We start from the raw sequence: 21,455 nt of genomic DNA, 5'->3' as shown, positions 1-21,455 counted from the left end.
TAGTCAAAACAGAGGGGATGTCTGGACTGAGACTCTGGGACGGATACATTGGGGTTTCTGGCAGCTGGACACCAGCTTTCTGCTTAGACCCCACTAGCTGCTCTGCTGTTCTTCCCACTGCATCCCTCAGTTTAAGTAGCACCCTGTTGTAAGTGAACCTAGTAGCCCTACTGAAGCATCCTGCTGTAAGCGAACTATGCAGAGGAGATGAGAGGATGGCGTTATCGAACCAGCGAGGTGCCAGAGGGAGGTGACAGCAGGCTTGACGGCTGCGTTTGAAGCAGGGCCGCAGCTGTATTGTATTCCTATCAGGTGCAGCCAACACAAAGAGAGGCTATTAAAAGATAAGGGGAGTGAAATGTGACCCCCTTCATCAATCCTGTCCACTTCCACTCCAACAGTGGAAAAATACAGAGAAGGAAGGATGGAGAGCGAGAGGGGGGAGAAGGGAGGGGAGAGAGAGAGGGGAGTTGACAGCGAGAGAGGCAACAGAGAGAGACACACAGAATGCCTACACATTCCAACACAAAGCCCTCACCTACAGAGAGATCCACCTAGAAAAGAGGCCCCTCAGCCAGCTGGTTCTGGGGCTGTTCACAAAGACCCCACAGAGCCCCAGGACAGCAACACAATTTGACCCAACCAAATGATGAAAAGGCAAAAATATAACTAATTGACACTGGAAAGAATCAACCAACAAAAACAGAGCATATTTGAGCACAGTGACTGACCCAAAATTAAGAAAATCCATTGCTATTGAGAGAGGCCGCCATAGGCAGACCTGGCTCTCAAGAGAAGACAGGCTTCGTGCACACTGCCCACAAAATGAGGTGGAAACTGAGCTGCACTTCCTAGCCGCCTGCCAAATGTATGACCACCTTAGGAGGTACACATTTCCCACAGATCCTATGGACCCACAACGAATATATATATATAAAAAAAAAAAATCTAACATTGATCAACTCCCATATCTGTTAGGCGAAATACCGTAGTGTGCAATCACAGCAGCAAGATGTGTCCCGTTGCCATGAGAAAAAGGGCAACCAGTGAAGCAAACAAACAAACATTGTAACTATCACCAATTATTGATTTGTTTATTTATCTTCGCCTACTATTCGTACTACAACTATTTGCACATTGCTAACACACTGTACATAGCGGATAATATAACACTTGAAATGTCTATCATTTTCAAACCTTAGAGAGTGCAATGTTACTGATCGGTTTTGAGTTATAACTTTTATTTATTTCACTTGCTTAGGCAATGTAAACACGTTTCGCATGCCAATAAAGCCCCTTTGTATTTTAGAGAGAGAACGGCGTCGCCCCGGCAGGCCTGAGTGATGATGTCTAAACGTAGCGTGACGTCTGCCAGGGGCTCCAAACGTAACGCCAAGAACCAACGAACACATCAGATTCTAGAACTCTAGAAGGTTAGGGTCATAACCAAAGATTAAATAAGATTCTTAAGACTTCTGTCTGCAGAATTTAAACAACACCTTCCTTTAGGGTCAAACTCATCCGTTTGGCTTCGAAGACCAAAGTAATAGAAACAGAAAGCCAGTCAGCCAACTGTGACTGAACAGATATGCTGACAAAAAGGCACAGCGGGCTGGGTGGCGGTCTACTTTAGTTTCACCACTAGAGAGCTCACTGGCACTGCGCTGCTGCACAAGCCTTGAGGGTTGGTGTGCACGTGAGCCCTGGCCTTGCACTGTAATAGTCTGGTCTGAGACAGAGGAGAGGGAGAGAGAAGACAGGCTACATCCCAGCCCCATGGAGCAGGAGAAGGATCCATGCTACTGTAGAAAGCACCAAAAGACTGGTGAGAACGAAGGAGAAAAATCAGTGCCGGAAACAGAGGTGAGAGGTGGAGAGAGAGAACGAGAACAGAACCACAGCCAACCCTCTGAAGTGGATTTTGGTCACACGTGAGTGGGAAGAGGGGGGTGGCGGGGGATGGGCCAGGATGACATCATGTGTTGCTATAGCCAATCTGCAGGATGGCAAGAAGATTCACATGGAACATCTGCAACTCAGCTGTTTATAGGAACAGACTGGATCCATCTCAACAAAACAATAGAAACAGACTGGATCAGGAAGCGGCGCTGGAAACGTAACCCTTCCAGTGCTTAGAGAAACACACACACAAACAAACCAACCAATGTGATAGCTGAAAAGATGTGGCCTTAGTCTTCATGAATAGCCTTCAGAATATTGACTTTTAAACTGAGACAGAAAGGTCAACAGGAGACCGGAGCAGCAGCCCAATATTCCTGCGCCATTAACATTCCTCAGTTCGGATCTCATAGAACATCATGACTCTGGCTTACTCTAACTGCTGTACAACAGGGCCATTGGGTTCTTGTATGATAACCTTTAACCTATGGCTGATTCCCTTCCACAGATAAGGATCCTGATCGCGATGCTTTCGGCCATGGGATTGGACATCAGCCTACTGCTGCACTCACAGTTAATATCAGAAAACACAAAATGCTAATCCCTCAAAATGATTGGAGCTCTGTTGCCAAGGATGGTAAATCTGCCAGCATAACATATGAACAGAGGTAAAGAGTGAGAGGAGAAGAGAGGGGGGGGGATTAATCAGAAGGAGAGAGCGAAAGGAGAGAGAAAGCAGAGAGAGAGGAGGACAGAGGGAGGGGGGATAGAACAAAGGCCAATAACTTGAGCGTAGTTTGTCTTGGCTCTCCCCTGCTCATTGAGATTCATTGTTCCTTAATTAGTCAGTTGGCAGCACTTAAAACCGACAGGCCCGGCATCAACATGAGACAGCATGGCTCGGCCCCGTCTGCTGGCCGTCTGGGAGAGCTGCTCGTCTTGATGCTACCCTCTCTACGAGGCAAAGCCCCCAGCACTCCATTCTGATTAGTTCACGCAATTGTCAGAAGCACAATGTGCTTTTTGAGCCGAGTCAAAGTTACTCTCCATCCTCCTCCCGACCTCTCCTCCTTAGTAGAGCTATTTTAAACCAACGGAACGTCTTGGACAGGAAGGCAGCTTTCACAACCCAGCCTCAGTACTAAATATAGTAGCAGACTGAAATACAATCATTACACAGAGACAAAGGGAGGAGAGGAGCTCAGGGATTTCACACAACACTGAGCATGCTGCTATTATGTTACTATTAATGTATAATCTTTTTTTATCATAACACATTACTGCTCTTCTAATGACAATAATGTCTGCTCTTTAATCACGTGCCTGGTGGCTACTGAGCCATGCTGGTCAGCCATCTTTATGACCATTATAGAGAGTTACATATTAGCCAAATCAACGAAGCTTACTGTTCAGGTATAAATGAAGTATGATACAGTACCTGCTTGCAGAGCTCCTCCGCGGCCCTCCTGTGGGGCAGTCCGTTGGTAGTGTGGCCCCTGGGTAGGGTGTGGCCCCTGGCTGTAGCCTCTAGCTGGCTGAGGGCATGCTCCCTCCGGGCCTCGGCCCTCTCACTGCGCTCTCTCACCTGCACCCACTCCTTCCCTCTGGGCTTGGGGCTGTCTCGGGGCGCCTTGCTGGGGCCGTTCAACACTGAACCAACAGGAAAGAAAGATGATCTTAGATCAGCTTAGGAGATTGAACACCGGACCAACAGAGAAAATATGATTTCAGGGCAGTGTAGAAGGGCTGCTGCTGGCTTACAGTGCCTTCAGAAAGTATTCATATCCCGTGACTTATTCCACATTCTGTTGTGTTAGACAGAATTCAAAATTGATTAAATACAAACCATTTACACACAATACCCCATAATGACAAAGTGAAAACATGTTTATCAAAATGTATTGAAAATGAAATATATACATCTAATTTACATAAGTAAATAGAAGCACCTTTGGCAGAGAATACAGCTGTGAGTCTTTCTGGGTAAGTCTAAGAGCTTTCCACACCTGGATTGTGCAACATTTGCCCATTATTGTTTTCAAAATGCTTTAAGTCCTGTCAAATTGGTTGTTTATCATTGCTAGGCAACCATTTTCAGGTCATGCCATAGATTTTCAAGCATATTTATAGTCAGAACTTTAACTCTGCCACTCAGGAGCATTCAATGTCTTCTTGGTAAACAACTCCAGTGTAGATTTGGCCTTGTGTTTTAGGTTATTGTCCTGCTGAAAGGTGAATTCATCTCCCAGTTGTCACGATCATCGTAAGAAGCGGACCAAAACGCAGCGTGGTTTGAATACATTCTTCTATATTTAATGGAGAACACTTAAACAAAAACAACAAAACGAATAAGACGAACGTGACCGCTATATAAACACTGTGCTAACATGCAACATAACATAGACAATCACCCACAACGACAAAACAGGCTACCTAAATATGGTTCCCAATCAGAGACAACGACTAACACCTGCCTCTGATTGAGAACCATATCAGGCCAAACACAGAAACAGACAAACTACACATACAACATAGAATGCCCACTCAGATCACACCCTGACCAAACAAAACATAGAAACATACAAAGCAAACTATGGTCAGGGCGTGACACCAGTGTCTGGTGGAAAGCAGACAACCAGGTTTTCCTCTAGGATTTTACCTGTGCTGAGCTCCATTCCGTTTCTTTTATATCCTGAAAAACTCCCGTCTTTAATGATTACAAGCATACCCATAACATGATGCAGCCACCACTATGCTTGAAAATATGGAGAATGATACTCTGTAATGTGTTGTATTCAGGACAAAAAAGTGAATTGCTTTGCCACAATTTTTTGCAGTATTATTTTAGTGCCTTGTTGCAAACAGGATGCATGTTTTGGAATGTTTTTATTCTGTACAGGCCTCCTCCTTTTCACTCTGTCAATTAGGTTAGTGTTGTGGAGTAACTACAATGTTGTTCATCCATCCTCAGTTTTCCTCCATCACAGCCATTCAACTCTAAATTGTTTTTAAAGTTACCATTGGCCTCAGTGAATTCCTAAGCGGTTCCTTCCTCTCTGGCAACAGAGTTTGGAAGGACACCTGTATCTTTGTAGTGACTGGGTGTATTGATACACCATCTAAAGTGTAATTAATAACTTCAACATGCTCAAAGGTATATTCAGTGTCTGCTTTTATATGTTTACCCTACCAATAGGTGCCCATCTTTATGAGGCATTGGAAAACCTCCCTGGTCTTTGTGGTAGAATCTGTTTGAAATTCACTGCTCGACTGAGGGACCTTAGAGACAATTATATGTGTGGGGTACAGAGATGAGGAAGTTATTCAAAAATCATGTTAAACACTATTATTGCACACAATGCGAGTACATGCAACTTATGGGACTTAAGCAATGTTTTACTCCTGAAAGTGTTTAGGCTTGCCATAAAGGGGTTGAATACTTATTGACTTAAGACATTTCATCTTTTCTTTAGTAATTCATTTGTAAAAAAATAAATAAACAATTCCACTGACATTAGTGTATTGTGTGTAGGCCAGTGAGCAAAAAAAAATACATTTAATCCATTCCAAATTCAGGCTGTAACAAAATGTGGAAAAAGTCAAGGGTTGTGAATACTTTCTGAAAGCATCTGTATATTAAAACTTTAAGAATTGATCATTTCAATGAAATATTTCCTCCAGTCTTGTACAGTGACTTGTGGTGAACATTATATTGGTCAAACACCAGACTCCAGCCCTGCTAACCTCAGACGAGAGCAGAAGCATTGACATCAGCCGGCTGAACCATTCCAATTAACACATTCAATAGCTCTCTTTATATTTTATGGAGGTTCACTATTTTAATATCAACAGTCGCTGGCGTTTATAAAACGACACGGTTCGTTCTCTCCCCCCGTCTGTCTAAGTCCCTTCAGCGTTTTGAAAAGCTACTGGAAAACTGAACTCAATAAAAAGGTGTTTAATTTAGAAAATGTAAACATGGTTGGGGTTAGCAAGGTGCAGGGTAATGAAAGCAGAGCTCTATGATTTCTCGCTCTGTGCATAGCAGCTCAAATAAACTACTGAAGTCCTGCCCACGCTACATGTTAAAAGTGTCACATCTGACACACGGCCTTATAGTGTACTGTACTGGCCAGGTATAATACTGTACTGGGATACAGGCTTCTATGGTACTTACAGACCAGGCCTAACACTGTACTGGGAGCAGTGGCGACCAGTCTTTTTTGTGTGCCTGTTTTGCATGTTAATTTGGCATTAATACGTCACATATCAGTTTGCAAACAATGTAAAAGTAATAACCATTGAGTTAATAAAGCTGCATACAAACTTGGTCTCTTTTTTACTTTGAAGAAAGGCAGCTCGAAAATGCAGGTGTTTCAGCCTAACTCAGTGCCTTCCGTGGTGGGGCAGCCAGAGTAAAATACGTAGCGTTGGGGTTGGTAATGTTCTTTAGTTGCACCGTGATTGGCTCAGTGTTCAGTCATTCATGTGGAAACTACGTCACTGCGACATCTACGGGTAATGCTCAAAAATTCAAGCCCCTTGGGTGCTGCCATAGAGTTACATTAGAAGAACCCAACCAAAGCGGCTCAAGGTCATTGGCCACAAATAAAATGATGTCAAATCACATATGTACAGTAGCTTTGATTGGACTGATACTTTCAGAATCTTAGCTAGCAAACAAGCAGTCATTAATCAAGTCGACAATCTACTGGCAAATCCTTTTCAATCCTTGTCATATGAAGAGAAATTATAGATAAAATGTATCGGTGCTCATCGGCCATTGAACATACACATTACAACAAGTTGGAAATCGCAAATTCAACAATCAGTGGCTAACTGCAAGCATTGCAAAGCAATCATTAGCCTGCTATACAGTGGAGTGGCTGTGTGGTTCAAGTCTGGGTTTAAGGGTCTCTTTTCCAAGCTTAAAATGATAAACATTCAACATTGGCCATGCTGTCAATCCAGCATGACTTCTGCCCCACTCAGAACAACTGGAAACCTGGAAATCACCAACTTCAGTGAATTCAAGACAACTGGGAACTCGGAAGAAAACAAGCTCAGACTAGGAAAATACATTTTGAACATTAATCCAAATCGGAATTGCAAGGGCCTCTTTCTAGAGCTCCAAGCTGAAGATCACTTGCGTCATCATGATTCGACCTTAATCGAAATTACGGATTGCCTCTTACACGCTCGTTGTCCCTTATGCCATAGTTTGTACATCTCAATTGTCAGTAGAAACCACATTTGTTTAAGTCCACCTTATGAGCTATGTTTTTTTTGAAAGGCAGTAAAATGAGGCTGAATTAACTGTTTCTCTGCCAGACAAGGCTCCGCTGATAGCCGGGTGTAGCGGTGGTATGGTGTTGGGACTGCTGTTGGTGCTCTGCTGTTGGTTCAGCTTCATGTAGGCCATAACAGTTTGTCACCATTATAGTGCAATTCATGTACTGTCTAGTGGCTTTGCTGGCATGCATGTAAAAGAAAAAAAAAGTGTTTTCCCAACCCAGATTTACATTACACTGACTGGGAGACAGGCTTCTCAGGTACTTACGGTCTAGGCCTAACACTACTGGCAGACAGGCTTCTCAGGTACTTACGGTCTAGGCCTAACACTACTGGCAGACATGCGTTTAAGATACTTGGAACTAAGAACACTGGCCTTGTTTCCATGGGGATTGCCTGGGCTGGTGGATCTGGTGTCACAGGGAGGAGGACTACAAAGTCAGGAACATAGCACTATACTTACAAGTGTGTGTGTGTGTGTGTGTGTGTGTGTGTGTTTCTATAATAACCACTGAAAGTTGCTGAGCAACACCAAGCATACGCCACTGATAACATGTAGCTATTTATTGCGTGGCTTTGCCTGCTTGTAGCCTTCATCACCACTGACACATTGTGTTTTAACATGACGTGTTTCATTAAGACAAGCTCCCCTCAGAACCACACACAGTGTGTGTGTGTGTGTGTGTGTGTGTGTGTGTGTGTGTGTGTGTGTGTGTGTGTGTGTGTGTGAGAGCGGTGGAGCTTTGGGGTGTGTGCTCCTTGTTTTCCATCCCTGTTCCCCTCCTCCCTGGCCAGCTGTGAGCTGAATGCATAAACACCTTGTTACCGCTGTTCCCTCCTAGTGTTAATTGGAGTGGAAAGATGGAATGCTCCCTGCCACACTCCCATGTGAGTTCCTCAGTCTCCATGCTCTCCCTACCTCCCTCCATCCATCCCTAACTCAGCCATGCTCGGTTGCAGACAGCTCTAACCGTGTGGGCCTCTTGTGCACATTAGGTCCATTGGAACCAATCCACCTGTTTCCCTTCAGCCCTCAACCATGATTGGTCAGTGTTAAATGTCTGTTGTGATTGGTCAGAGTGTGGTGTGGTACTGTGCTGTACTGCATGTACAGCGTTCTATAGAGACTAAGGGAGCTTGCAGTATGACGGCTGAAGCGTCGCACCGTGGCCGTTGACAGCGTGTTTCCCGGGCGGTTCAGGGTTGGGTGGGTGAGAAGGAGAGAGAGAGAGGATAGTTTCGTAGGGTTAGCATTGAGGTTAGGTAAGTAAACGGACATTGTCGTACCGTGGCCATTGACGGTGTGTTTCCCTTGGGGTTTGCCCTTCCTGGGCGTGGACTGACAGGAAGTAGATGCCACGCTGACATCTGGCTTCACATCCTCGTACTCCTCTTCATCATCCAGCGCATCTTCATCCTGAGAGCTCCCAAAGTACGCCATGTTACTGGGCAACGCTGACGACCCTAGGAGAGAGAGAACAGAGAGAGAGAACAGTGTTAAAACTAGTGAGAACCTACCAAGCAGTTATGAGGAGAGCTACTGCAGCCTTCTGACAGAGTGTAATGTGCTGGCAAACACCAGTACTGTAAAATCACAGCATCCCAGAAAATGTAAAAAAATTAATAAACAGGTGATATTAAATCTCCTCTCCCTCCTTTTCCTTGCGCTCCTGTGTTAACATGCATAACAAGTCCCATTGTCTGCACCATGTTCCAGTGTCTCTCAAATTATATAGGAGTGCGACCGGTGCATTATGGGACACTGGGAACACACACTAGATAATTGAATAAATACAGGTGAGTCATAGGTATGTTGATATGAACGATTTAACACTGCAATAGAAGGTTCATAGGGTGTGGAATACTAATAGTGTTGACAGTGTATAGGTCCTTATGTGGTCCCACACCCGTAGTTCACCTATAACCCCTAGAGCAGGGATCATCAAGTAGATTGAGCCGCGGGCAGATTTTTTCTTGAGCGGATGGTCAGGGGGGCGAAACATAATTAGAAATAGTTTCAGACTGCAAGAAGCACAAACATATATAATTTGACTAAAACATCCTTTCAAACCTTGCACACACACACAGTTCAAAAGATTGGGGTCACTTAGAAATGTCCTTGTTTTTGAAAGAAAAGCAAATTTTTTGTCCATTAAAATAACATCAAATTGATCAGAAATACCGTGTAGACATTGTTAATGTTGTAAATGACTATTGTAGCTGGAAATGGCAGATTTTTAATGGAATATTTACATTGGCGTACAGAGGCCCATTATCAGCAACCATCACTCCTGTGTTCCAATGGTAAGTTGTGTTAGCTAATCCAAGTTTATCATTTTAAAGAGCTAATTGATCATTAGAAAACCCTTTTGCAATTATATTAGTACAGCTGAAAACTGTTGTTCTGAAAAAAGAAGCAATAAAACTGGCCTGCTTTAGACTAGTTGAGTATCTGGAGCATCAGCATTTGTGGGTTTGATTACAGGCTCAAAATGGCCAGAAACAAAGACCTTTCTTCTGAAACCCACCAGTCTATTCTTGTTCTGAGAAATGAAGGCTATTCCATGCGAGAAATTGCCAAGAAACTGAAGATCTCGTACAACACTGTACTACTCCCTTCACAGAAGAGGGCAAACTGGCTCTAACCAGAATAGAGAGAGTGGGAGGCCCCAGTGCACAACGGAGCAAGAGGACAAGTTCATTTGAGTGTCTAGTTTGAGAAACAGACAAACTGGCAGCTTCATTAAATAGTACCCACAAAACACCAGTCTCAACGTCAACAGTAGAGGCAACTAAGGGATGTTGGTCTTCTAGGCAGAGTTCCTCTGTCCAGTGTGTGTGTTCTTTTGCCCATATTAAATATTTTATTTTTATTGGCCAGACTGAGATATGGCTTTTTCTTTGCAACTCTGCCAAGAAGGCCAGCATCCCGTAGTCGCCTCTTCACTATTGACGTTGAGACTGGTGTTTTGCGTGTACTATTTAATGAAGCTGCCAGTTGAGGACGTAAGGTGTCTGTTTCTCAAACTAGACACTAATGTACTTGTCCTATTGCTCAGTTGTGCACCAGGGCCTTCCACTCGTCTTTCTATTCTAGTTAGAGCCAGTTTGCCCTGTTCTGAGAAACATCTTAGCCGCGAAGTCGTAGGCCACACAAGCTCACAGAACAGGACCGACGAGTGCTGAAGCTCGTAAAAATCGTCCGTCCTCGGTTGCAACACTCACTAACGAGTTCCAAACTGCCTCTGGAAGCAACGTCAGCGCAATAACTGCTAGTCGGGAGAATCATGAATTGGCTTTCCATGGCTGAGCAGCCACACACAAGCGTAATATCTCCATGTGCATGCCAAGCGTCAGCTGGAGTGGTGTAAAGCTCGCTGCCATTGGACTCGGGAGCAGTAGAAACACATTCTCTGGAGTGATGAATCACGCTTCACCATCTGGCAGTCCGACGGACGAATCTGGGTTTGGCGGACGCCACAAGAACGCTACCTGCCTCAATACATAGTGCTAACTGTAAAGTTTGGTGGAGCAGGAATAATGGTCTGGGGCTGTTTTTCATGGTTTGGGCTAGGCCCTTTAGTTCCAGTGAAGAGAAATCTTAATGCTACAGCATACAATGTCATTCTAGACGATTCTGTGCTTCCAACTTTGTGGCAACAGTTCGGGGAAGGACCTTTCCTATTTCAGCATGACAACGCCCCTGTGCACAAAGCGAGGTCCATACAGAAATGGTTTGTTGAGCTCGGTGTGGAAGAACTTGACTGGCCTGCACAGAACCCTGACCTCAACCCCATCGAACACCTTTGGGATGAATTGGAACGCCGACTGCGAGCCAGGCCTAATCGACCAACATCAGTGCCCGACCTCACTAATCCTTGTGGCTGAATGGAAGCAAGTCCCCACAGCAATGTTCCAACATCTAGTGGAAAGCCATCCTAGAAGAGTGGAGGCTGTTATAGCAGCAAAGGGGAGACCAACTCCATATTAATGCCCATGACTTTGGAATGAGATTTAACAAGCACGTGTCCACATACACTACTAAAAGTATTTGTACACGATCAAATACACTGAGTATATCAAACATTAGGAACCCTTTCCTAACACAAATGTTTTACAGTGTTTTATGTCCAACAATAAAATATTTGCGCAGAAAATTTGGGTGGCCAAATTCTGCCCGTCGGCCGCAAGTTGCAGAACCCTGACCCGGAGCACAGAGAAAGCAGTTCTATGGCCAGCTGGCGGAGGTCCCAGTCCTTCGTAGGACTAGGAACCGCTTTAGGACTAGGGCCTGGCCTCTTGCAGCCATTAGAGACACCAGAGGAAAAGAAAGCTGGTTTGTATGCATCAGCGGTCTCCATTGTGGTTTATCGGTTTAAACCGTTGTAATGGTCTCCAACGAGCTTTGATTAGACCTAAGTTAAGATGTTTGAATTAAGTTTGTGTTGTCAACCATTACATTTTCATGTCACAGTATATATAATAAAAATGCTCATTCCTAATGACAGTGGGAAATACAGTGCCTTCGGAAAGTATTCAGACCCATTGACTTTTTCCACATTTTGTTACGTTACAGCAATCTACACACAATACCACATCATGACAAAGCAAAAACAGGTTCGGACATTTTGGCACATTACAAATAAAAAAAACTGAAATAAGTTATTTACATAAGTATTCAGACCCGTTGCTATGAGACTCTAAATTGAGCTCATGTGCACCCCGTTTCCATTAATCCTCCTTGAGATGTTTCTACAACTTGATAGGAGTCCACCTGTGGTAAATTCAATTGATTGGACATGATTTGGAAAGGCACACACCTGTCTATATAAGGTCCCACAGTTGACAGTGCATTTCAGAAAACCAAGCCATGAGGTCGAAGGAATTGTCCGTAGAGTTCTGAGACGGGATTGTGTTGAGGCACAGATCTGGGGAAGGGTACCAAAATAATTCTGCAGCATTTAAGGTCCCCAAGAACACAGTGGCTTTCATCATTCTTAAATGGAAGAAGTTTGGAACCACCAAGACTCTTCCTAGAGTTAGCCTCCCGGCCATACTGAGCAATTGGGGGAGAAGGGCCTTGGTCAGGGAGGTGACCAAGAACCAAATGGTCACTGACAGAGCTCTCGAGTTCCTCTGTCGAGACGGGAGAACCTTCCAGAAGGACAACCATCTCTGCAGCACTCCACCAATCAGGCCTTTATGGTAGAGTGGCCAGACAGAAACCACTCCTCAGTAAAAGGCACGACAGCCCACTTGGAGCTTGCCAAAAGGCACCTAAAGGACTCTCAGACCATGAGAAACAAGATTCTCTGATCTGATAAAACCAAGATTTAACTCTTTGGCCTGAATGCCAAGTCTGGAGGAAACTTGGTAACATCCCTACGGTGAAGCATGGTGGTGGAAGCATCATGCTGTGGGGATGTTTTTCAGTGGCAGGGACTGGGAGACTAGTCGGGATCGAGGGAAAGATGAAAGGAGCGAAATACAGAGAGATCCTTGATGAAAACCTGCTCCAGAGCACTCAGGACCTCACTCTGGCGAAAGTTCACCTTCCAACAGGACAACGACCTTAAGCACATAGGCAAGACAATGCAGGAGTGGCTTCGGGACAAGTGTCTGAATGTCCTTGAGTGGCCCAGCCAGAGCCCGGACTGAAACCCAATCAAACATCTCTGGAGAGACCTGAAAATAACTGTGCAGCGACACTCGCCATCGAGCTTCAGAGGATCTGCAGAGAAAAATGGGAGAAACTCCAAATACAGGTGTGCCATGCTTGTAGCATCATACCCAAGAACACTCAAGGCTGTAATCACTGCCAAAGGTACTTAGAAAAGTACTGCGTAAAGGGTGTGAAAATACTTGTAAATGTAATAGTTATTTTTTTTAATAAATGAGCAAAAATGTCTAAAAACCTGTTTTTGCTTTGTCATTATGTGTAGATTGATGAGGGGGGGGGGGGGGGGGGGGGGGGACAATTTCATCCATTTTAGAATAAGGCTATAACAAAATGAATACTTTCCGAAGGTACTGTACATGATTGTGTATTAACATTTGTCTAGATAAGTACTTTTTAAAAAAGGTAGAAATTTAACTAACCTTCATTTGGCCACGAGGAGTAACCTGAAATTAGATGTGGTGAAGCTAGAATTAGTCAGACATCAAAACCAAAACTTCATAATCAAATTGGATGCAAATCCATACAAATCAACAGCATGATAGGAACTGGTCTATTGCAGAAAAGTGTGCTTTATACTGAGCATCATTAATAAGCGACTTATTGCTATGGTTACAATAGGGGAGCCAATGGGGTTAGGGTTACTTTGAATGCAGTAATGAATTACAGTGATATCGGAGCCTTCTGACTGACACGCACATCAGAATAGTTAGTAGGCCTACAAAAAAAAAGCACAATAAAGTCAGTACCCACAATACAACACAGCTTTTGGAGCAGCAGGTAGCCTAGTGGTTAGAGCGTTGGGCCAGTAACGAATCCCAGAGCTGACAAGGTAAAAATCTGTCGTTCTTCCCCTGAACAAGGCAGTTAACCCACTGTTCCCCGGTAGGCCATCACTGTAATCGGTAGGCCATCACTGTAATCGGTAGGCCATCACTGTTCCCTGGTAGGCCATCACTGACTTGCCTAGTTAAATAAAGGTTACATAATAAAAAATAAAAAGCTTATCGCAACAGGACTAAAATGCCAGTGTGACTCGATACTTTGACTATCCCTGCATGTAGAGAGAGCAGAGATGCCAGTCCATTGTTATTAGGGGTCATTGTGTAAGGTTTAGGAGAAGAGTATAATGTGTAACGTGAGAAGAAGTCATGTCTGGACTAGGTTTGAGGTGCTGGTTTCAGTCACGGCTCCAGGTCAGGCTAAGACCAGGCTGTAGAGAACTGGGTTAACTTGGTTCTGTATAAGCACTTTGTGATGTAAAAAGGCTTTAAAAATAAATGTGATTGATTGACTGACTGCAGAGGAGTGTGATAGTAGCACATGTGTCAGCTCTCCAAACTAGTCCTTTCTCCTGGTGACAGAGGCCAGGGGGACTTATAAAGTCAACAAACTCCCAATCAGCTCCAAGTGACCTCCTTCATTAACAACATGGCTTCAATTTCTGTGTTCTCTGGGGTCACAGGGCCAATGGCTAGCAGGCCCAGATGGGCACGGGGAGTTGAAAGGGGACAGGGGGTTGGCGAGGTGGTGTGGCACATGGGGGTGAGGTCTCATCTAATGGGTGAGGGATCTCTTTGTGGGGAAGTGAGAAAGAGAGGAGAGGATGAGACTGGACAATGTTATCCTGTAATCTTTTCCAGTGGCCCAAAATAAGCCTGTTACTCCCATGTATTTACAGTAACCCCTAGAGTCAGAGGGAGGGAGAGAAGAAGCCTGTTGGGCTGGCTCATCTGGTCACTGGTGTCTGGTCTATGGTTAGGCTGTGTTTTCAGCGGGTGGTTCTCAGACAGGGGAGCAGGGTGGTGCTGGGCTTAACAGCCGCTCTCTCTGGTGCGGAGACTCCATCTGTCAGCTCCCAGACACAGAGAAATATAACCCGGGCCTCCCTCCAGGCCTGTTCCCCTCCCTCCTCCCAATCCTCAATTATGGGCCTTTCATGTGCCTCAGAACCACAGTCAAATCATAATTAAGGCTGAAAGAGTCCATTATGACTGTCATTTTTCACTAGACAGGCGTAATTACAACCAAAATGGTCGACTTAAAAAACATTGTCCTTTAATAGAGTTTAAACAATGAGGAGTTTAAACAGCCAATCGAGAGCTTTAACGGAGAAAAAAATGACACAAATGTATAATCTGACTAACATCCATGTTAAGGAAAATTAGCACTTCTCCTGGTTCTCGGGTATAGCCTAAAGATCCTCCGGAATCTCTAGAGCCTCTCAGAAAAGCAGTTCCAAGATGTGTATAAAAAGAGCAGACGCTATTGAGTCAAGTGTATGACCTTCCTCGTCGATGGAAGTAGAGGGCCAATCCCTGGTTGAATCCCCCGTCATAGACAGAGACAGTGTGTGGAGAGACCATGTCAGACACTCTGCCCCCTCTTCAACCCCTCATACTTCACCACTTGCCTCGTCAGGAAGAAGATGGGTGGAGAGGAGGGGAGGGAATGGAAGAGAGTGGACTGGGACTTTTTCAATAACATTGTTTTACAGGCCGCTGCAGCAGAGTGAATCTGAGAGGATTGGGGATTATAATCACCTCTGATTTACATTCCTGAATGTCTGCAAATCCATTAACCCATGCTGCCCTCGGGTCCAGTCAGCTCTAGGAGTCGCTGGCTTATTTAAAAAAAAATCGTAAACACAACCACGGCCGCAGCCTCCGACATATTCAATGCTCAGCCAGCCATGGCACACACGCACACACACATAGTAGTAGCTGTTATGTAACATTGGACAAGCATATTAGTGGGGGTTACTCATCTACTATATCTGGCACTCTCAGCCATGAGTGTTTGTGTACACAGAGAGAGGCTCAACTGCGATGAGGAATCGTGGATATTGTCACAGCCACTACCAACAATTATCCTCTCTACCCATCACTACAGGCAAGGCTCTGTGCTGCCTGTATCCAAGGCTACAGACTCAGAGTTACAGCATACTACGACAGCCTACACAAGCTGACAGGCTGGCTGGACTACTACCCCAGCCTCAGAGACAAGCTGGCTGGCCAGCCTCCAAATGGATTCTGCCACCGCCGCAATAAGAAGGGATGCGAGAAGGCACGTAGCACAAACACGACCGATTCACTCCGTTTTGTGACCGTCGCACATTGCATCAGAACAGCCAGCAGTTCCCCAAGAGGGATTAAAAATATATCGTTCCTGTTTAAAAATCAGGAGAAAGAAAACAGCTCATTATGATGCCGAGTCCCAGATGAATAAGCAGGGGAGATTACAAGCTGCTGCTGCGGTAGAGAACAGAGGAAAACTTCTCCCCATGAAATCATGGTGGAAATGGCCTGCTTTCATAACCAGCGCATTATTATCAGACGCTTTTCTAAAGCGGTCAGACTGGGGGCTTGCTGGGTAAATGTGGCATGTTTGTCAGATAAGATAAACATTTGAGAGGAGCGGAGCCGTTTGAACAGAATGACCGTTTGACCTCTAATGTCGACCAGGAACGTCATTGATCTGTTCCAGAGCGAGAAGAACAGACCGTGTCCCGACTGCTTGCCTCCCTAACCCCTCCGTCAGCTCTGGGGAAAATAGAAATAAATTGATACAAAGTGTTGCTGCCTGGTCTTGGGCCACTACAGTGGAATCAGTGTAACACCAAGCTAGCGTGGGCCACCAAAGTGGATTCAGATGTACAAAGTCCTTTGAATGAAATCAAAAGGCCAAAAGCACCTTTGAAAATTAAAATGTTAAAAACGTTGCTGCCTTATGGTCTATATCTATCTGTCCCTAGGACACCGACCGTGCTTGTGCGCATGCACACCCCTGCGCTGCCCTGACATTCTTGCACGTCTCCTCGATGTATTGGTCTCTTCCACACGGGCCATTAAAGTGAAGGAAGAGAGAGCACAACCCTGTGTATGAAAATGCCATTAAGGCAGCATGAGCTCTGCAGAGGAATCAGTCCGCCTCTCGGCCGGGTAACAGAGCTATAAATAAGGCTGCCGCAGACGGGGTGCAGCGGTCAACCAGGCGCGGCACAGGGGGGGGGGGGAGAAAAAAAAAAACACTAGGAAACTGGTCAGGAGTTAGCATAGCATCCAGGAGTTGTCCAAAACCTGAACAATAGAAGACATTTACTGGAAAATTCTGAGAACAGATATGTTCCATTGAGAATAAGGCTGCCAACCCTGTCAGTTTGACTGATCGCTAATTACGTTACATTGAAGTGACATTGGCTTTTAAACACGAGTCTTCATCTCTTCTTCTCCTCTGGGCCTCTTAGCTCCCAGCTGATTCCAGTTCGTTTTAACCTACTTCATCTTGCCAGCCGAGGTTAATGGCAATACCAAATGAATCTAATCAAGGCATGACTCTTCCTAAAGGGCTATTTCTGGTTGTGATGAGTCGGGGAGGGTTCTGCTGGATGGGAGGAGATACTGTTCAGAGTTAAACACTCTCTGGGATTGAAGACATCAGTAAAAGCCAAGGCCAAGGTTGTTCATAAAAATAAAAAAAACATCCAAGAATCCTCTTTGTTCCTGAGGTGAGGCTATACTCCACTCAGTTTCTCCATTTCTTTTTTCGTGTTTCAATTCATCATTGAGGTAAAGAGTAAAGGGAAACATGTCCATGATAGTGAGGTGGGATTGGGAGGTGGGATTTCAGCTGAACCCTGTAGCTGAAATGCTGCCCTGTTCTCCCTAGCTTGGCCGTGTTTGTGTTGGTGGGCGGCAGAGAGCAACCCAGGCCTCTCTGTGCTCTGAGGTACAGGAGCAGGGTTATCTGGCTCTACCAGGATGTCTGTGTGGGTGTGTGCGTAGGGGGAGGGGGGGTGCTCAAAGCTGACTGTGTGCAGATAACAATATTCAATATTCATTGTTGAAACATTATCTGTAGCCAATGTGTAACCTGTGAGGACAGAATGGGTTTGGTGTTTGCCTTATCAGGGTCAATGAACCTGGTCCTCTGACTGAACTATTCCTTCTGCACAGCTAGGCCTGGATCTAGGTCAAAGGCAGGCAGGCCGGGAGGAAGGCCTGGAACTCTCCTGAGATGTGTGGCTGCTGAACTGAAGCCCAGGTCCTAACGGAGGTCAGAGAAGCAGGGCCCTGGTGTTGGCCTGGTGACGAGACGCATGGTGCTAGGGGGACTGGGCAAGTGAGTGGCCGACTGAATGAGTAAATTAGTGAGGTGGGAGGATGAAGGACAGTGTGTGTGGGGGTGGATGAAGGGGTGTGGGGATGAAAAGGTGAGATGTGAGGCATGGACCACAGGGTTACTGTACCTCTCAGGCAGAGGAAGGTGAGGAAATCTTCGGTCTTGGGTTTTCGTCTGGAGATGTCTCTGATGTGAGCGGAGGGTGCGGGCAGGGCGGTATCAGACACCTTGACCGGGGTGGTGCTGGGAGAGTTGGGCTGAGACTGGGCAAACTTCCTCTGTGCTTGCAGTCTGGGCCTGGGAAGAGACAGGAGAAAACAGGATTATTCCATACATCCTTACACAGACCTACGATAGGAACTGACATACAGCTCGCCCTGTTTTGTGTATGCATTTCATTTACACTGAACAAAAATAAACACTACATGTAAAGTGTTGGTCCCACGTTTCATGGGCTGAAATAAAAGATCCCAGAAATGTTCTATACGCATAAAAAGCTGATTTCTCTCAGATTGTGCACAAATTTGTTTACATCCCTGTTAGTGAGCATTTCTCCTTTGCCAAGCTAATCCATCCACCTGATAGGTGTGGTATATTAACAAGCTGATCATGATCATTACACAGGAGCACCTTGTGCTAGGGACAATTAAATAGACTACTTTAAAATGTGCAGTTTTATCACACCACACTGCAGATATCAAGTTGAGGGAGCGTGCAATTGGCATGCTGACTACAGGAACGTCCACCAGAGCTGTTGCCAGAGAATTGAATGTTCATTTCTCTACAATACGCTGCATCCAATGTAGTCTCAGATTATTTGGCAGTACGTCCGGCCTCACTACCGCAGACCACGTGTAACCACGCCAGCCCAGGACCTGGAATGGGCATAGTCTAATTGACTCAAACAACCAAAAACACAGAAAATCTCTTTGGGGGGGGGGGGGGGGGGGGGGGTTTATCAAAAGTTAGCTGGCTAACTCATTAATCCTTGTTTGTAGTATACCCCTCTGTTAAGCGGTTTAACACAACGCTGGCCTCAGTTGTTAGTATGCCTAATTTAATCAGTCTGGACATTGGACATGATTTAATTATCTTTAATAACACTGCAGTGGCCATTGACTGAAGTGTCCACGGAGGCTAAAACAGTGATAATCCTCCCTCAGAATAACCCCCAGCAGCACCTGCAAGCAGCCGTCCACCTCATAAAAGACTTGATTCATGTTGACTCTTTGAATTGTAATTAAGTTCTCCATTAAAGCCAAGACATCTGCAGCAGCTGACAACTGATAACAAGTACAAAGGAGGTGTCAAATTGCAGACAGACTTTCAAGGCCAGATTTAGTTTTTTCCCTTCCGTCTCTCCAGGTCAGATCTTTCTGCGTCCGTTCTTTCTTCTGATTCCACAGAGGGAGCAGGCTGACAGGATGGAATACTAAGAGCAGCTTGTCTGGAGATGGACCTGGTCACACCTCTTCATCTTTTATCACACACACAGCACCCTGCTTTTAAGAGAAGTGTGCCATTTCATTTCCCCATCTCCTTGTTTCAGGGACGTTTGATGCCAGATACAGGCCGGTCTCACGGTAAACCGAAAAAGACAATGCCACGCTCATACTGCCTCCCTGTATTCCACCGTCCTGTTTGAAACAATCTCCCATTCAATCTGATGCTTGTTTAGAGGGGAACGTTCAGGCCTTCCAGGCAGGTTGACAGACACAGACAGCATCACTAATCAATTGAGACCACAGCCACTTGCTCCAGACAGATTGTGACTACTCGGCTGATTGTCTCATTGCGCTACATGTAGGGAGGGAAATGCTTCATGATATCCTACAGTGAGCCCCCCCCCCCCCAAAAAAAATGACATTCCGCAAATTATGCCCTGAAACACCCAATGTATTTTGTTTCCATCAAACCCCCGGAACCTACAGCTCTCCAATTGCACTTCAATCACAAAGCAATACACAGCCTATTTAACACCAACCCTGACTAAATACCTTGAACAAGAAACTGTGAAGAGATTGCGTCGATACACACATATACTGGGTTCAGTGACGGAACAATCTGTTCAGTTCCTGAGAGAAGCCATTGTTCAAGAAGGATTCTGTATTTGATGAGCAGGTGCATCAGTATGATAACCATGTTCTCATGCTTTAGTTCAGCCAGTGAAGAGAACAAAAAACAGGTTCTGTTCCCTCTGGAAAGACCAATGGCTGTTGCAGGTCGCATGGTTCAAACACCTGAACATGACAGGTGTCACCAGCCCGTCATTATGTTGTGAATGGAGCTATTAGTTTCCCTGCCAGACTGGTAAAACATGAGCTGTTTAAACAGCCTGACTCATGGCCCTATAGCTGGCAGGGCCTCAGGATGGAGAGCGAGATATTGTGAGTCATGGAGACTGGTGCAGATTAGAGATGCAGAATGCATTAGTTACAGTGGCTCCCTGACACCACGTCTCCCAGAGGGCAGAACCGACACTACAACTTACTTGGGGGAGAACCAGCACTACAGCTCCATGAAGGTAGAACCAACATTGCAGACAGCAGTGGACCATTAGATTGTGGACGAGGGTATTTAATGACTGCCTCCCAGACAGTAACAGGAGAAAAACATGGCTTTCAATAAACCCCTTCAGAAATATGATCTTGCTCATGGGAATAGAGCCAGCGATAAATAGGAGCAATTTAACTGGACGTGGTTGTTAAAGGTAGGATCAGTTAGAGACATAAGATAGACTATTAAACTATTAGAAGTGCCATGGCTCTAGACAGACCTGAGCACCAATGAGCACAGTGGCTTTTATTGGAGGGGCTCTTCCTATCGGTATTAAAGACATTCAACAGTGAACTGAACCACAAGACTAAAATCTGGACCCTTTCCCCCAGGAGGATGGAGTACAGACCATCTAGTCAGGATATCATGGCGCCATGATGTACCCACAATGCCCAGCAGGACTTAAGAGACAAATAGACACCAAGCCTCTCGAACTAGGGGCCTCCCTGTAGAAAGCGCTCACTGACACAAACTTCTCAACACCGTCACATCCATGTGATAGAAAATATTTTCTAACACTGGCCCTATGTCAGAAGTGGGGTAAAACTGGTGTTGCTTGATGAGGTGCTATCCTTCTATATGGGTCTAAAGACATGCTATGTCTGCCGTTTATTACCACCACCAAACCCAGACTTATACTCGCTGCCAGGGCACTGCTCTATACACGCCTAATAGAGAGATTGGGAGCGAGAGAGAGGGAGGGAGAGCAGAGCACCTGCAGTAGAGGCACAGGCTTACAGGGGAGGAGGGATTACTGCAGGATGTCCCCTTCATCCCAAACTAATCTTCCTCCTCCCCCTCTTCCTCCCCCGCTCTTCAAAGCTGCCGTTCCTCTGATGTTACAAGTGCTTCCGCTCTGTATCATTGATTAGCTCTCAGACAGAGGGTTACCCAGCGCCGGAACAGAAAC

General features: G+C 45.4%; 1 protein-coding gene across 2 annotated transcripts in view; it reads right to left on the bottom strand.

The window, feature by feature from the left end:
- Nucleotides 1–21,455, bottom strand: part of LOC120022477 (protein Jumonji-like) — a 92,433-nt gene that overhangs the window by 12,123 nt on the left and 58,855 nt on the right. Inside the window, exons 4-7 of one of the 2 annotated variants that reach the window (XM_038966395.1) lie at nt 18,117–18,286; nt 13,291–13,314; nt 8,479–8,655; nt 3,338–3,549 (exon numbers count right to left, since the gene is read on the bottom strand). In XM_038966395.1, the coding sequence (XP_038822323.1) occupies nt 3,338–3,549; nt 8,479–8,655; nt 13,291–13,314; nt 18,117–18,286 (583 nt within the window). The remainder of the gene's footprint in view (nt 1–3,337; nt 3,550–8,478; nt 8,656–13,290; nt 13,315–18,116; nt 18,287–21,455) is intronic. The other variant, XM_038966397.1, reaches the window with a different exon arrangement.

The sequence above is a fragment of the Salvelinus namaycush genome, chromosome 27 (genome assembly GCF_016432855.1).
Source record: "Salvelinus namaycush isolate Seneca chromosome 27, SaNama_1.0, whole genome shotgun sequence".
Classification (NCBI taxonomy): Eukaryota; Metazoa; Chordata; class Actinopteri; order Salmoniformes; family Salmonidae; genus Salvelinus; species Salvelinus namaycush.
Note: the sequence above shows the minus strand (reverse complement) of the source record. Positions and strands in the feature narration are given on the sequence as shown.